The 18,135-nt window shown below is 36.4% G+C and overlaps 2 protein-coding genes across 8 annotated transcripts; both read left to right on the forward strand.

The window, feature by feature from the left end:
- Window positions 1-298: 298 nt before the first annotated feature.
- btr26 (bloodthirsty-related gene family, member 26) lies at window positions 299-5,673 on the forward strand. 2 transcript variants are annotated; one of them, XM_005173753.5, is made up of 7 exons: window positions 299-436; window positions 1,639-2,192; window positions 2,292-2,387; window positions 3,510-3,743; window positions 3,826-3,967; window positions 4,559-4,594; window positions 4,929-5,673. In XM_005173753.5, the coding sequence occupies exons 2-7, from the start codon at window positions 1,641-1,643 to the stop codon at window positions 5,474-5,476; spliced, it is 1,608 nt and encodes a 535-aa protein (XP_005173810.1). In that variant the 5' UTR covers window positions 299-436; window positions 1,639-1,640; the 3' UTR covers window positions 5,477-5,673. The 2 variants fall into 2 exon arrangements, with proteins under 2 accessions (XP_005173810.1, XP_068071328.1); XM_068215227.1 differs by having other exon boundaries at window positions 4,568-4,594.
- Window positions 5,674-6,403: 730 nt separating this feature from the next.
- Window positions 6,404-17,557, forward strand: zgc:173581. Of its 6 annotated transcripts, none has more exons than NM_001423730.1 (9): window positions 6,404-7,056; window positions 9,160-9,303; window positions 10,099-10,227; window positions 11,700-12,253; window positions 12,574-12,669; window positions 15,316-15,549; window positions 15,632-15,770; window positions 16,637-16,663; window positions 16,991-17,557. In NM_001423730.1, exons 3-9 carry the CDS (start codon window positions 10,155-10,157, stop codon window positions 17,515-17,517), a joined length of 1,650 nt encoding a protein of 549 aa, NP_001410659.1. In that variant the 5' UTR covers window positions 6,404-7,056; window positions 9,160-9,303; window positions 10,099-10,154; the 3' UTR covers window positions 17,518-17,557. The 6 variants fall into 6 exon arrangements, with proteins under 6 accessions (NP_001410659.1, XP_073786541.1, XP_073786543.1 ...); XM_073930440.1 differs by having other exon boundaries at window positions 6,957-7,056; window positions 9,079-9,303; XM_073930442.1 differs by having other exon boundaries at window positions 6,957-7,056; window positions 9,079-9,303; window positions 10,128-10,227.
- The last annotated feature ends 578 nt before the right edge of the window (window positions 17,558-18,135 follow it).

Here is an 18,135-nt window from a genome sequence, read left to right on the forward strand (position 1 = left end):
TCTTCTGTAAATGACAGTAAAAACAATGCAGGCTGTGTTAGTCAGTTTTTACTGCTCATTATTTCAGTGTTTTCCTTTGATGTCTTTATATATTGATTATTGCTGCTTGTGTTTATTTTAGTGTTATTTTCTGTAAATATTGTCATTAGTCGTGTAATAGTCTAAAGTTTATGCTGTATAATATTCAGTCAAATGATAAACACTTATACTCCATTGAAGAAGAGGCTCAGAGGGAGGGAGGAGCCACTGAACATCAGCCAATCAGAGAACTGAAAAATACAGAGAGAAACCGGAGAGTGACGTCACTGCAGGATTCAGAGAAAGTGAAACTTACCCGATCAAAAACAACGTGCACTCCTGAAATAATCAAGCTTTAAACTAATGTATATTTATTGAGCCGTTCAGAAATCACTGTGGAAACATTTAATACTCACAGGTAAGAGACAGAAACATAAGAGAGACTGAACTGAACAGTTTATTGATTGAAGTGCTTTTGGTTCTTCAGGTTTTCTGTCAGTTGAACAGAAGCAGGTTTAATCGTGTCAAATACTCAACTACTTTGGTTTCTTACTCCACTGAAATGCTGTATTTGTATCAACAGTATGTTTACTTGATTGTGAAGCAAAGTTTTGAGTTTTGTCAGGTGAAATAAAGGCTAGAGAATCAGGAAGTGAAAGAGCTGCAGACAAACTGAACACAGACCTGCTGCACTGCAGATGATTTATAACATTATATAAACTTCAATAACATTAAAAATCTTATTCTAATTATACAATTCTTTGTATTTTTGTATATTTTGTTTATTGTATGTTATAATTTTAGCCTTTTCTGTGCTTGAATCTAAACAGCAGGTCATAGTTCAGATTGTTCACTGAGTCTTAAATGTATTTTGAAGGCAGCAATTGTGTAAATACTTACTTGTATTACTGTTTGTACATTTTAGCTAAATATCTTTGATAATTAGGTCAATAATAATAATAAAATTAGCTCTTGTCGCTCTTAAATGAATAGTAATATGTAAATTAAATATGTAATAGTTTTGCAGCGGTTTTTCCAGTACTGGGTTGTGGCTGGAAGGGCATCCGTTGGTGGTTCATTCCGTTGTGGTGACCCTTGATAAAAAAGGGACTAAGCTGAAGCAAATGAATGAATGTTGCAGAACTCATGTTGTTTGGTTTACTGTTTGTCTAGTTATGAGTTTGTGAACAGTAATTCATAAGATAATTTAAAATAAATAAATAAAACTGTTCATTCTGTTCAAAAAATTGGTTCATTCTGCTGTGGTGACCTCTGAAACAGAGACTAAACCGGAGGAAAATAAATGCATGAATAAAAAACAGCTCAAACAGCTTCTTGTTTTTGCTGTATTTCTGTTGTTGGCCCTTGTTGAGGAAGTATATTGGTTTCAAAGTGATTAGTAAATCAGAAACCTCATCATAATTTACCACTTTTTAATGTTTTAAAGTCACTAAAACCAGCTTCATGCTGTGCAACATTGAAGTCTTCATAAATTAATATTAAGGAGGTTCACAGGCATCCTGATCCTAAATGATCAAACTGATGAATCTAATTATATCAGACCAGAACCTTCACTATGATTCAAGTGTATGATTTTTTTCCCCATAATTTCTCTTCCAGCGATGTCCTCTTCCAGTGGTCCACTGTCTGAGGAGCTTCAGTGCTCAATATGTCTGGAGGTGTTCACTGATCCGGTCAGCACTCCATGTGGACACAACTTCTGCAAGAGCTGTCTGAATACATACTGGAACAACAGCCAGACCTGCAGCTGTCCATACTGTAAAGAAACATTCACACAAAGACCTGATCTCAAGATTAACACCACACTCAGAGAGATCTCTGAGCACTATAAGGAGAAAAATCCTGCAAAAAAGCCAAGAATTATGTGTGAAATCTGTGAGGGCAGAAAGCTGAAAGCCCTGAAGTCGTGTCTGGTGTGTCAGAGCTCTTACTGTCAAACTCACCTGGAGCCTCATTTGAGAGTGGCAGGATTAAAGAAACACAAACTGATGGATCCTGTGAGGAATCTGGAGGACTATATATGTCAGAAACACGACAGACCTCTGGAGCTCTTCTGTAGAGATGATCAGACGTGTGTGTGTTCATTCTGTACTGTGAAAGATCACAAAAACCACAACACTGTTCCTCTAGAAGAGGATATTGAAGAGAAGAAGGTAGACAAGGCTGAGGCTCATATTATGGGGAATCAAAGTCTGAATGCAGATTGATTTTCTTCAGTAAATCTGCTAAAAATACCTGTTCTCTGTCTCTAGACTGAACTGATGAAGACACAGAAAGACGTGCAGCAGATGATCGAGGACAGAATCAAGAAGATTCAAGACATCAAACACTCAGCAGAAGTCAGAAAAGTGAGTTCATAAAAGATTAATATAAATGATACATGATTCACTCTAGTTCAGCAAGAGTCCAACAGTACTGAGAGTTTCAGTGTCCTCCACTGGTCTGTTTATTTCAGACAGTTCGGACCATCAGTTTATGTATGCGATGGGTTTGGAGAGTCACTCTTTCTATAAGTTACTTTGTTAGATCTGTTACTAGTAAATAAAAAAGGACGTAAACTAGTGAGTGGGTATGCAGCAACTGTCCAGACTGTAATCAGGGTATATGGAGAATACTCACAGACAGAATTCCAGGCTTTGTACAGGACAAACAGCTTACAGTCAAAAACGATGGTAAAGGCTTTGGCCAGGGCAGGCAGCATACAATCAAAAACAAGGAATCAGGCAGTAGGAAAAAGAAAAGCAGTCAGAATACACAAGAAATGCTCAGAAATGTAAGCAAAACAAGATTTCACACCAAAGCTGCGGTCACACTGGACTTTTCTCCACATACACTTCCATTCAGCACCACGCATGGGGTTAATATTCGTGAGATGAGGGCCTCTGTTGGTTGGTGAAGTGATATAATGGGACCGAACTGGTGACACCACTATAATATATTGTTCTACAACTTTGTTTAAAACACTTTTCAGTGGTTGTAACAAAAACAGACAAAACTGGCAATAATTTATCTAAGATGAACCTTACTTGAAGTTTACCTTTTGCTTGTTAAATAGTTGTATAAAAGCTCTTTGTCTCATGTAATCATGTTGATGGCCAATGTTGAAAACCAGTGAATTTTAAATAGTTTTAATGATGAAAACAATCCAAACAAACAGGTGGCAGAAACACACGATGAATACCGCCAAACGGAAAACACCACAAACATAAAGTGTCCAGGCCTGATTCCCTCTCGTCTTTCACTGCTGTCTCTCCTCCTTTTAAGATCATCCAGAGCTCCTCTGTAAGACTCGAGACAAGTGCGGTGCACAGGTGATTGTTGTTAACTCTAACGCCACCAGCTAGCACGCCCTCACGGCTCTCTGCCCCGACCCACTACTCGCTACATCTAAATATCAGCATAAGTGTGATGACTCCATCATTATCTTAGTAAACTCCACTAATAATGCTCTGACTGACCTGTTTGAGCAGATATACTCAGAGAAGGAGAAAGCAGCTCATGTGGAGATCTTCACTTTTCTGATCCGCTCTATTGAGAGATGTCAGACTGAACTGCTGGAGATGATGGAGGAGCAGCAGAAAGCAGCAGAGAAACAGGAGGAAGAGCTGATTGAAGAGCTGGAGCAGGAGATCACTGAGCTGAAGATGAGAAACACTAAGCTGGAGCAGCTCTCACACACTGAAGATCACCTCCACCTCCTACAGGTCAGTCAACATCTCTCTGAGCAATGACACACCAGAACACTCCCCATGCTGAAGGCTTTCTCCTCTCTCTCTCCTGCTGTAGAGTTACTCATCCCTGCAGAGCAGACCTGCAGACACCAGGAACTGGCCTGAGATCAGTCTGAAGACTCAGGAGAATCTGGAGACTCTGAGAAAAACTTTAGATCATCTGAAGGACACTGTAGAGGAGAAACTCAGTCAAGCTGGTATGTCAATGAAATATAATTTAATATAAGTGATGAAGAATGAAGAAGCTGAAATAAGAGTATATGACAGTATTTGATCATGTATTTGTCATTATCAGTTATATTATTCCTGTATTTCCAGTATTTTGCAATAGTATCTGGATGCAGCCTTTATGATGCAAGCTGAGACTGCATCACTCAGTGATGCAATGTCAGACACAATGCACTCAAATGGAGCTAGTGACGTCCCTGTGACGGGTAGGGTTAGGGGTGGGGTTAGGTGAGCCCATTAAAAAGCACTGGATGCAGCCCAGATTGGACTGCACCAGGTCTGCAGCCAGACCCCTCTCGTAATTTGAAGTGTCCACAATATAAATATTGTCTCTGTTCATCGTCACAATATATGAATTATTGAATATCTGCATATGTCGAGTCATTCACTAAAATACATCTGATGCATAAACAGAAAGCTGCCCGATTCTCTATAAATCATACATTGATCAGATGTAAATGTGATGTTGCACAATATTCTTAAAATTTAACCTTTAATGTTTTGTATAATTTCACTCATGAACTCATCTAACAGATCTCCTCATGTTTTATTGTCATCAGTGTCTGCAGAGGTGAAGTGGGTGCAGCAGTATGCAGGTACAGTGTGCTGAACTACACTAGTCTACACTCAGATTCAGTTCAATTTAATACAATTCATTTCATTATTATTTATGTTGTGCTTTTGTCAATATTTATTTTTTTTCAGAGCAGATTTTTAATAGGTGCATGTTATTACATTAATATAAACTCAGAAAAGGTAAAGGTGTTGTGAAATGAGCGGACAGTAGAGCTGAAAGTCAAAATGTTAAAGAAATTTTATAAAATACATTCATACTCTCACAGCTTCAACACTTTAAAAACTGGATTAAATATTATAAACAATCATAATATTTGCACTGATAATTAGTGATTTTATATTCTGTTTTCTCAGTGGATGTGACTCTGGATCCTGATACAGCTCATCCTGAAATCATCCTGTCTGATGATGGAAAACAAGTGAAACATGGAGACATCAGACAGAAACTCCCAGACACTCCACAGAGATTTGATAGATGTCCCTGTGTCCTGGGAAAGGAGGGATTCTCCTCAGGGAGATTTTATTTTGAGGTGCAGGTGAAGGGAAAGACTGACTGGACTTTAGGAGTGGTCAGAGAATCCATTAACAGGAAGGGATCCATCACAGTGAGTCCCAGTAATGGATTCTGGACTGTGGTTCTGAGGAATGGGAATGAATATAAAGCCTTTGCTGGTCCCTCTGTCTCTCTGTCTGTGGGAGTGAATCTGCAGCGGGTCGGTGTGTTTGTGGATTATGAGGAGGGTTTGGTCTCCATTTATGATGTGGAGTCCAGCTCTCATATCTACTCTTACACTGGTCAGACTTTCACTGATAAACTCTATCCATTTTTTAGCCCACATCTAAACAATGGAGGTAAAAACTCAAACCCACTGATCATCACACCTCTCCATTATAATAAATGAATTCATACCCCTAATTTTAAATATTACATGTTATTATATAATTGTTTATTTTTTTTAAGTTTTGCAACCGAAAACTGTTGAAACTCTGAGAAGTAAAATCTGAAACTGTTTAATTTTGTTTTCTCTTGTCACCTTCTGCAAAGTAAAACTGATAATCTTTTCATCTGAATAAACAATAAAGAATGTTCACTGACAAATTCCAGTATTACTCAATGGCTGTTTCTCTCTTAAAATGAACAAGTAGAGCACTTTAACATGCTTTCACAAAGTGTTTTTACTACACAGAAATATACTCGACAGCAGAGTTAAGTGTGTTTACATGTAATGTTTTTGAACACCCAAACATGTGTTATATGTAATACGGTTAAATGTTACTTATAGATGTTTACAGGCAATTAATGTTTAAATAATAAACTTTTACATTGTTTTAATTCACACTACTAAAACATTATAGTCTGAGAAGGAAGTTGCAACTAATAAATATTTTAGTAAAATAATTAGATTTAATTGAATTAAAATAATCAAATTAATAATGATTTTAAAAATAATTTAGCAGTTCTAAAATATTTATCATACACAACACTGTACAAACATGGTATTTAGACATAATTTGCCACAATCAATTTACGAATAATAATAATTTTAAATTAAATTCCTTCTGGTAAAAGAAGGAAATGGGGTGGAAGGGGGGGATTCTTCCAAAATGAATGTAAGGCAGTAGGGTGAAATCAGTTTATTTATTGTAGGCTTGGATTAATGCTGATTACAGATTCAAGACCAGCTGTGATCAATCATATCACATGCTCCTCTCGAAATTAGTCTGTAAAACTTCACTATAATAATGCTCATTATTGTCCAACATCTGCTGTAATTTACTGATATCAAACTAAAGTAATGAAAAGATTAATAAATAAAAGAAGAAAAACAAACACTGAAATAGAGAAATTCTCTCCTGTTTGGTCAAATGTCATTCAGCATTACAGATTCATTTATTTCAGAATAAAACAACACACTAATTTCATAAACACAGTTCATTATAATCTGCCGGCTGTACGTGAGTTTTATATTAATCTTGTCCTGAATATTTCTAACAGGATTGTTTATTAAGTAACACACTGTTAAACTGAAGGCCATTTACACAGCCGTCTTCTGTAAATGACAGTAAACAATGCAGGCTGTGTTAGTCAGTCTTTACTGCTCATGACACAACAGCAACACAACAGGACACATCTGAATGTGTAAAGTCAAATGAATGAATGATAATTAAAGCTGAGAGTCCTGATTTCAGTCGGCTATCACATGTTTTACAGCTAGTTTGAGCTTTCACATACAAAACTTCTATGACTGTACAGCAGATTAGTATTCTGAGCTCTGGATCTACAACTGTTCCCCTCAGCACTATACTGTCTGTATAACCTTTGCTCTGGAAACTGATCACAGTAAACTGGACTATGAGCTTAATGTAGAGCTGAAGTAAAACACACTCCACACACAACAATATGAAGAGCTGAATTACACACAGATACAGAATATTAACTGAGCCGTTTAAAGACGCTCGTGGACACATTTGATGATCAAAGGTAAGAGACAGAAATCTGAGACAGATTGAACTAAACAGGTTTATTGATGGACGTTATTCATGTGCTGGTTTATTATATCAGACTGGAAGAAGCTTAAGTTTAATCAGACTCTTCTTTAATGGACTTTTTTTTTAAAACATCATGGTGTCGACATTAACTGGCTGTAAAGCAAAGATTTGTCTCTGTCATTTTGTCTCAGCATTAAAGAGGAAAGAATAAGGAAGTGAATGACGTGCAGACAGACTGAAAATGCTGTTAAGTTGATCAATAAATAAGAAAATCAAAATTGTAACCTTAAAAATGACATTTTAATGCTTACTAATGTGTCTTTTCTTGTGTATTAATATATTGCTTTTAATGTGATACTTAAATAAGGCACAAATTTACCCGTCGAGATCCACAGAGACCAATAGAGTTTCCATTAAAGCAACACAATTTCCATTATCACCATTAACACCATTACACATGATGTGCTGCTTCTGCTGTTTTCCTCCATCAGGGAAGGTTTTTAATTTCATGAACACAAAGCTCCAGCAACCCCCCACATGGCAAAATGTCTTTGACCCAGTTCTGGCCCACATAATCAGCTTCTGCTTGGTTCACGTGCTGCAGTGAATTATGATACACAACTGGACCAAGTCTGGCTTCATCATAAGGGCCAAACATGGATCATATCTGGGCCTAGTCTCAGCCAAGTTAATAACCCATAACTCGGCCTGAACTGGGTCAGCTATAGACCATGTTTGGCCATTGTTATTATTTGGTGCGTCACGACTGTAATGAAATAGATAAACCCATAAAGCATTGCGCTTTAGGCATGTTAATAATGGTAATGGTTTGTAATGGTTAATAATAATATAATTTGTAAAATAATCATTTAGCTAATAAATTAAATGTAATGTAGGTTAAATTTGGTTATTTATTTATTATTTTCAGGGGGTTTTCACCTTTTATGTGATAGGACAGTGAAGGTCAGGCAGGAAAGCATTGGGAGCAGAGAGAGGGGAAAGTTCAGCATAGGACCCCAAACCGGGAATCAAACTCAGGTCACCGTGAGCACCTTGATGCTATATGTCAGCACCACTTGTAACCACTAGGCCATTGGCGCCAACTGAGTTTGGTTATTTTGCAACATTCAGGAAACAATAGGTTAATAAATCTTGATTGTTTCCTGGATTAAAATGAAGGCATTAGAAGATGCAAACAGGAAGATGGAAATGACTTTGTGCATCAAAATATTTCTTTACTCAAAAACTAATTTAAATGTGGGTGAAGATAGGCCAAACTTACGTGGTCCACATATCAATTATTAACATCTGGGCCAAATACTACATTTGTCATTTGGTCCATGTCTTGCGTGCCGCCTTAAAGACGCTGCCACCTCTGTCAAACCGGGCCATATTTGCCCCACATGCTGTATGCCAGAGCCGGATGAATGCCTGCTGTGCCAGCTTTATGCCAAATCTGGGTCAGAATGTGTTGCTACTGTATAAATATTCAGCAGTTCTTCACACTTTAATTCTTTTAATGAAGTATATTTCCCATTATAATCACTCGTCTTATTTGATGCTAATAATCTATTGATGCTAAACATCATATTTCATCATTTACATAAAGCATATTATTAGTAGCCTATAAACAGTTCATAAACATTTCCTCCAGTTGTTGTACAAGATATCCTCTTCTCTAAGAGTGATTTCATCTCTGTTTGTGTAAGATGTTGTTTAATGTTACTGATGGCTCAATATTGTCTCTGTACTCGTGAGTGAGTTTAATATATTTCTGTGTTGATTTGTGTTCAGAGCTTCAAATACAGAAAATCTGAATATAAAGATGAAAATGATCTGCTGCGCCAGAATACTCATTATTTCAGTGTTTTTTTCCGTCTTTATATATTGATTAGTGCTTCTTGTGTTTATTTTAGTGTTATTTTCTGTAAATATTGTCAGTAGTCGTGTTATAGTCTATAATTTATGCTGTATAATATTCGGTCAAATGTTAAATACTAATACTCCATTGAAGAAGAGGCTCTGAGAGGGAGGGAGGAGCCACTGAGCATCAGCCAATCAGAGAACTGAAAAATACTTTTACCTGTAAATCCAGGAGAGTGACGTCACTGCAGAATTTCAGAGAAAGTGAAACTAATTCGACATGGACAACATGGACGCCTGAAATGATCAAACTTTAAACAACTCAACATTGATTGAGCCGTTCAGAAACCACCGTGGACACATTTAATACTTGCAGGTAAGAGACAGAAATATTAGAAAGACTGTACTGAACAGTTTATTGATTGAGGTGTTGTTGGTTCTTCAGGTTTTCTGTCAGTTGAACAGAAGCAGGTTTAATCGTGTCAAATACTCAATTACTTTAGTTTCTTACTCCACTAAAACGCTGTCAGATTTGTACTAACAGTATGTTTACTTGATAAATTGTAAAGCCAAATTTTGTGCTTTTGTCATTTTGTCATGTGAAATTAAGACTAAAGAATCAGGAAGTAAAAGATCTGCAAACTGAACACAGACCTGCTGCACTGCTGATGAAATCTAGTGTAGTATTATTTAAACTCTTCAGTAACAGTAAAGATTAAGAACTTAATCTAATAGTCACTCTTTGGGTGACAAAAATGTATATTAATACACACTTAATATAAATTTTATATGTGTATTTTTATTTTAGTTGTACTGTGAACTATCTTGAATCTTAACAGCAGGTTATAGTTCAGATTGTTCTCTGAGTCTTTACTGTGTTTGAAAGGAGTAGTTGTGTTCGCCGCTAATACTCTTAATATTGATGTTGTTAAGCACAATATTCTAACACTTTCCTCTTTTATTTCTGTAATTATGACAAACTTTTATATGAAATAAACAGTTGACATATTAAATGTAATTATTGATATATTAGATGTGAGATTTTAATTAGCTTTTTATTTATTATAATTGAAGATTTTTATGTGAATAAAAAATATTTTTTCAGTATAGGCTATTAGATTTTTTTGTCTTTGCATTGTAATTTATTATTATAATTTTTTTTTAAATACAGGTGAATAATATTAATCCTATGGCCCTCAGTGAAAAGGACTGAAGAGGTGAAGAACAATGGCAGAATCTTCACCAACATCAACAAAAGGAAAAGAAACCTGGAGAGGAAGTCAAGATGTTTTACCTCCATGTAAGTCAATTATCTTGAAAAATATCCTAATGAATATTGTAATATTTAATGTACAGTTCAGGAATGAACACTCAATCACTATCATTTAGTCCTTGATTGATCAGGGGTCGTTACAGTGGAATGAAACGTCATTTACTCTGTCATTTGTTTTACGCAACGGATGCCCTTCCAGCCACAACACAGCAAAGGGAAACACCCATAGACTCTCTCATTCACTCACAAAATTTACTAGAGCCAATTTAGTTTACTCATGTCACCTATAGTTCATGTGTTTGGACTGTGGGGGAAACCAGAGCACCTGGAGGAAACCTACAGCAACACAGTGAGAACATGCAAACTCCACACAGAAATGCCAACTGACACTTGTTTTTGCTGTAATACTGTTGTTGGCCATTGAGAGGCAGTATAGTGACAGATGCACAAGTAAACGAGTAACCTCATTATAACTAACCCCTTTTAATTTTCAATGTTACCAGTGGTGTAAAGAAACTAATTACAAATACTCAAATGACTGTAATGGAGTAGTTTTTCTCAGCAACTGTAATTTACTAAGCAGTTTTAAAAATGTGTACTTTTACTTTCCCTTAAGTACATTTGTTGTGCTGTATTGGTACTTTTACTCCACTACTTTCCTTCAACCTGCAGTCACTACTTTTTTTCTTTCTTATCTATGGTGATTAGAAAACATCCAACCTAAAATCAACCAAATATCAACGTCTAATGATGTCACAGCTTGATCTTGTGTTGACGTTACCACTATAACGTCTATCAGATGTTGGATTTTGATTGCCGTAGCTGATAAATTAATGTCAGTATTTTGACGTCAATATGATGTTGGTGTAAGATGTTGGGTCGACGTTGGATTTTGGTCATTTTCTAACACAACCTAAAATCAACCAAATATCAAACATCGTTATTGAACATCAAAAAAACTTTGTCCTTAGATGCTGACTAAACTTTGAATTTTGGAAACCTGACATCACAACCTAATCGAACTTAATATTAGAGTCTTATGATGTTGTGTGCCTGCTGGGCAATAACTAAATGCACTACAGAATATTACGTTTAAGCACATCCACAAATTACATGGAAATGCATCAGCTTTTTACAGCGTAATACTCTACTGAAAGAGCTACTTTTTACTCATACTTTGAATAATATACACAACAGATACTTTTACTCTACTTGCACTACATTTTTAGGCAAGTAATGGTACTTTTACTGGAGTAGGATTTTTCAGTGCTCTTTCCACCACTGAATGTTACTGATCGCTCTTTACATTCAACCAGCTTCATGAAGAGCAACATGGAAGTCTAAAATAGTAAAATAAATAGTTAAAAGGGGACTCACAGGCATCCTAATCCTAAATGATCAAACTAATTAATCTAAATATATCAGAGTAGAACCTTCAGTGTGTTTCAGATGTGTCTAAACTTTAGGAGTGTGATCATTGATCATCATTTCTCTTCCAGATATGTCCTCCTCCAGTAATCCACTGTCTGAGGAGCTTCAGTGCTCAATATGTCTGGAGGTGTTCACTGATCCGGTCAGCACTCCATGTGGACACAACTTCTGCAAGAGCTGTCTGAATAAGTGCTGGAACAACAGCCAGACCTGCAGCTGTCCATACTGTAAAGAAACATTTAGACACAGACCTGATCTCAAGATTAACACCACACTCAGAGAGATCTCAGAGCACTATAAAGAGAAAAAGCCTGAGGAAAAGGCTGAAGTTGTGTGTGACGTCTGTGAGGACAGAAAGCTGAAAGCCCTGAAGTCGTGTCTGGTGTGTCAGAGCTCTTACTGTCAAACTCATTTAGAGCGTCATTTGAGAGTGGCAGGATTAAAGAAACACAAACTGATGGATCCTGTGAGGAATCTGGAGGACTATATATGTCAGAAACACGACAGACCTCTGGAGCTCTTCTGTAGAGATGATCAGACGTGTGTGTGTTCATTCTGTATTGAGAAAGACCATGAAAACCACAACACTGTTCCTCTAGAAGAGGAGAGTAAAGAGAAGAAGGTAAAACATACTGATAAATCTATAACTCTAAATTTTGGGTGGAAGGTCTTTCTTTTCCACTCCCCTCAGGTTGTTGAATTCTCTTCCTCTTCCTATCGGGACTGCCAAACATGTATTTTTTTAAGCATTTGAGCTATAATTTTATTGTTGTTGTGTATTGTGTTGTCAATGCAAGTAGTAATGATTTAGAATTGTTTTATACCACTGTAGTGGATTTAGTGTAAGAAAGGCTCATTACAAATAAATCTGTATTATATGTTCAGTTCAGTCTGAAACAAATAAATTAATCTGTTGTTAATGTGTCTGTTCTCTGTCTGTAGACTGAACTGATGAAGACACAGAAAGATGTGCAGCAGATGATCCAGGACAGAATCAAGAAGATTCAAGATGTCAAACACTCAGCAGGAGTCAGAAAAGTGAGTTAACTTAAACATAATATTAATAGTAAATAACTTAGTTGTGGTCCTACAAGACATTAAGTATATTTGTACAGCGCTTTTTACAATCAATTTATTTAAAGCAGCTTTAAAAATGGTGCACATTATTGCATTACAATCAAATTAAGTTAAAGGTATACTATCAAATATAAATGGTTATATACAGAAATTGTTAACCTGCAATTTTATAGCATATAGGTGATGTCTGTGTTTACATTTTTAATAAAGTGTTTTAGTGTATTAAGGTTATGTGTTGTCCTCAAAGTCCTTAATATTTGGGATCATCTCTTCGTATGTGTTGTCCTTGAGGTCCTTTAGCATCATACTTAACTCAAGGTTGTCAAAGTATAAATAACTTTTAAACCATTTTAATTTATATTTATTATTATCATTATTTAATTTATTTTTTTTGCAAATTTTACTAATATTAAAATACCTCCTCTTAATACTTTAGCAGAGGAAATTTTGCAGTGTGCCGTGTGTGTTTTTATCATTCATTTTGAAATATTTCCACACTGCTGAGCTTTAGATTGTGTTGCCATTGCTGATGCACTGATAAAGTTCTGTCAGTAACGTCACTGCGTATTGGTCTTTGCCATCCCTATGTTTTTACATGTAAAAGTATGGGTACATGAGCTCAATATCGGGCCTGATACCAGAATCAGTATTGGTGACCCTTCGCTAAGCCTCACCCTCCTTAGTTACTGTTACTACGCCTGTCAAGCTTTCGGGCTTAGCACATCTATTACAGTGTGTATGCGCCAGTGTCAGACATTACCAGGAATATAATTAGGCATTTTTCACGAACAGGTGAGATTTCCAAGAAAGCCAGACAAAAAAGGACTGCAGTACAGGGGTATATTTATAACATAATAGCAAGCGATTAGAAAATAATTTAATCAAAATTGAAGCTAGATTAGCCGAGCCACCTCATACGTTGACCATTCAACAGCTTAGTTCATGCACAGCAGGAAACTTAAAAATAATCTAATAATAACAAATTGAACCTTGATTTGTCTTTATTTGTCCAAAAAGCCTAATGAGACTATTGGTGTGCAATGAAATATATCGTTACTAACCGAAAGGAAACACGCATGGGTTGTGCTTTTACATCAGTTACAGAAATAGCAGCCAGAAAGGGGAAACTGATGGATTTGTGCTGAATATTAGCATCATTGACTCATAACAATGTACAGTAGCTATAACTGTCAGTATGTTTTTACTTTATACCCTTTCTAATTTAATTTGCAGGTGAGAGGAAAAAATAAATACATTGAAATGCAAATCAAAGTATAAATTGCAAAAGTGAACAAATAGATTTTTCCACAAAAATAAAAAAATAAAAAGATCACAAGTGCTCAGTTTGTGATCACTATTAGTATGACTACTATGGCAGGGCTTAAACAGAGCAGTGCTCATAATATCAAGCGAAAAAAACAGAAAAAAACAGCTGGAAAACATAACCTGCTTTGTGTTTTTGTAGGAAAAACAGTTTAGATCTGTTTAGGGTAACGTAAGAGGTGTGTGAGATATTGCCGTCAATCACTGAATGTGAATATCGAAAACAAAACCAACTTATCTTCACTCCTTGAGCCCCTCACACAGCTTGATCCATGCTGGCATTTCTCCTCTTGGGTTTCAGGTGTGGGAAAAAATTTCACCACACCGTCCAAACTTTTATGATACCGGGTATCCGATTTGCACAATCCATATGCACAACGCTTTGGCTTGTTTCCCTCACTCAAAAGCTTGACAGAACCCCTGCGCGTAGCTGCGGTTGCTAAGCCACGATTGGTGGGTGGCGGATTTTGGGTGTGGCTTTGCTAAAAGTCAATTATTAGTTTACCAAATATAAGCATATATTCATTCATTCATTCATTCATTTACTTTTTGGCTTAGTCCCTTTATTAATCTGAGGTCGCCACAGTGGAATGAACCCCCAACATATGTTTTAGGCAACGGATGTCCATCCAGCTGCAACCCATCACTGGGAAACATCCATTCACACTCATTCACATACATTATGGACAATTTAGTATAGCCAATTCACCTACAGTAAATATCTTTGGACTGTTAGGGAAACCGGAGCACCTGGAGGAAACCAACTCCAACACGGGGAGAACATGTTAACTATACACAAAAACGCCAGCCATTGCTCGATCCAGCGACAATCTTGCTGTTAGGCGATAGTGCTATCCACTGTGCTACCGTGGTGCCCCGTAAGCATATATTGTTGACTTCAATCACTTTATCTGGAGTTAGTAGTTATTAGGGACAACACACACCTCGATGTCTTTATTGACCAACCAGAATCAAGCAATCCAAAAAAACATGCAATAACTGGCAATAATTTGTCTGCAATGTAATTTAATTCATATTAAGTGCTTATTTAACAAATTCTAGAATAAGAATATTTGCATATGTGCTGTTGGTCTGAACATTGATATCGCTGCTCAACAAAGACATCATTTGATGAATCATTCAGTGCAGACGATGCAGTTTCAGTTTAATACTACTAGGGTTTTAAGTGAATTTCAAAATCCCTTATCTGAATTATTAGTAACAGTAACAATGATTCTTATCTCAGTAAACCTTAATAATGTTCTGCCTGACCTGTTTGAGCAGATAAACTCAGAGAAGGAGAAAGCAACTCACGTGGAGATCTTCACTGATCTAATCCGTGCCATTGAGAGATGTCAGACTGAACTGCTGGAGATGATGGAGGAGCAGCAGAAAGCAGCAGAGAAACAGGAGGAAGAGCTGATTGAAGAGCTGGAGCAGGAGATCACTGAGCTGAAGATGAGAAACACTGAGCTGGAGCAGCTCTCACACACTGAAGATCACCTCCACCTCCTACAGGTCAGTCAACATCTCTCTGAGCAATGACACACCAGAACACTCCCCATGCTGAAGGCTTTCTCCTCTCTCTCTCCTGCTGTAGAGTTACTCATCCCTGCACAGAGCTGCAGACACCAGGAACTGGCCTGAGATCAGTCTGAAGACTCAGGAGAATCTGGAGACTCTGAGAAGAGCTTTAAATACACTAAAGGACACTGTAGAGGAGAAAATCACACAAACTGGTTTGTCAATCAAATATGATTTAATATAAGTGATGAAGAATGAAGAAGCTGAAATAAGAGTATATGACAGTATTTGATCATGTATTTGTCATTATCAGTGATATTATCTCTGTATCTACAATTTTGAGGCTTCTTCAGCTGCCCTAAACACATCATATACATTGTCATCAGGTCAAGGCAGTTTATCAGCTGTAAAGATGATGGGTTTAACATGTGTTTAACTGGATATTGTTTAATGTTTAGGTCTTTTTTCAAGCAGTTTCACCGTGTTTACATTTTAAACTGAAATTAGCTGCTTCTACAATTTTTAAATTATTTTGCTTCAGTCATTAACTAAGAAAGAAACATTTAACTGATAAGAAATTAACAATTAACTGATGTTAACAACCTGAGCCTTACTGTACTGAGGTAACAAACAAACAGTTTATAAATGGCCACTGAATTTTCAATACTGTAGATCAGATTAATGTGTAAAAATGTTCATATTTGATAATAAACATCCTATTAAGTGTTCAAGCTTAAATGTAATGAAAAAACATCTGAATATTCTTACAATATTCTCTAAAAGGTTAAATAATAAATAAAAATATTCATAGTATTTTGAAGTGGCCACAATAATAAACATTGTGTCTGTTCATCGTCACAATATATTGAATTATTGAATATCTGCATATGTTGAGTCATTCACTAAATTGCATCTGATGCATAAACAGAAAGCTGCCTGATTCTCTATAAATCATACATTGATCAGATGTAAATGTGATGTTGCACATTATTTTTAAAATGTTACATTAAGTTTTGTATAATTTCACACATGAACTTACCTCAAAGATCTCCTCATGTTTTATTGTCTTGTGTGTCTGCAGAGCTGAAGTGGAAGCAGCAGTATGCAGGTACAGTGTGATGAACTACACTAGTTTACACTCAGATTCAGTTCAATTTAATACAATTCATTTTAGTTTTTTGTATAGTGCTTTACTCTATATTTTTTCAATAGGTTCATGTTATTAGATTACTGTTAAAATCAGAAAAGCTAAAAGTGTTGTTAAATGAGCGGACAGTAGAGCTGAAAATTAAAAGTTTAAAGTTAAATTGTTAAAAAAACAACTAAAAATTCACATCTGTACTCTCACAGCTTTAACGCTAAAAACTGGATTAAATATTATAAACAATCATAATATTCACTCTGATTATTAGTAATTTATATTCTGTTTTCTCAGTGGATGTTACTCTGGATCCTGATACAGCTCATCCTAAACTCATCCTGTCTGATGATGGAAAACAAGTGAGATGTGGAGACATCAGACAGGAACTCCCAGACACACCACAGAGATTTGATTACTGTCCCTGTGTCTTGGGAAAGGAGGGATTCTCCTCAGGGAGATTTTATTATGAGGTGCAGGTGAAGGGAAAGACTGACTGGGATTTAGGAGTGGCCAGAGAATCCATTAACAGGAAAGGAAAGATCACACTGACTCCCGGTAATGGATTCTGTACTGTGTGGTTGAGGAAGGAAAATGAATGTTTCTCTCTGTCTCTGAAAGTGAAGCCGCAGCGGGTCGGTGTGTTTGTGGATTATGAGGAGGGTTTGGTCTCCTTTTATGATGTGGAGTCCAGCTCTCATATCTACTCTTTCACTGATCAGACTTTCACTGATAAACTCTATCCATATTTCAGTCCATGTCCAAACTATGAAGGTAAAAACTCAAACCCACTGATCATCACTCCTGTTAATTACAACAAATAAATGTACACCACTTTAAGTAAAATATATATATTTAAACAACAGTGGTCCTGCATGTTGTTGTTTGTTCTCCCTGCGTTCGCGTGTGTTTCCTCCGGGTGCTCCGGTTTCCCCCATGGTCCAAAGACATGCGGTACAGGCGAATTGGGTAGGCTAAATTGTCCGTAGTGTGTGAGTGTGTGAATGTGTGTGTGTGTGTGTGTGTGTGTGTGTGTGTGTGTGTGTGGATGTTTCCCAGAAATGGGTTGCGGCTGGAAGGGCATGCGTCAAAACTTGCTGGATAAGTTGGCGGTTCATTCCGCTGTGGTGACCCCGGATTAATAAAGGGACTAAGCCAACAAGAAAATGAATGAACGAATGAATGAGTCCTGTTATTTTAATGTGTATATTTATGTTCCTTTAAATCCACTAAACTTAAAGGCTCCAAACCAACTATAAAATACTAATTTAGTATAAAGTACCATTTTTGACTGTTCTGAATATTTTACTTTTTTTGGAATAACATTTTTATTATTTTTTTATATACCAACTGATTTATAGACTCAATTGAAGTACAATATTAAAATCATTCAGAATGTTGCATATTTAAAATGTTCAACCATATTGCATATATATTTTTTT

This window comes from Danio rerio, chromosome 19 (assembly GCF_049306965.1).
Source record: "Danio rerio strain Tuebingen ecotype United States chromosome 19, GRCz12tu, whole genome shotgun sequence".
Lineage (NCBI taxonomy): Eukaryota > Metazoa > Chordata > Actinopteri > Cypriniformes > Danionidae > Danio > Danio rerio.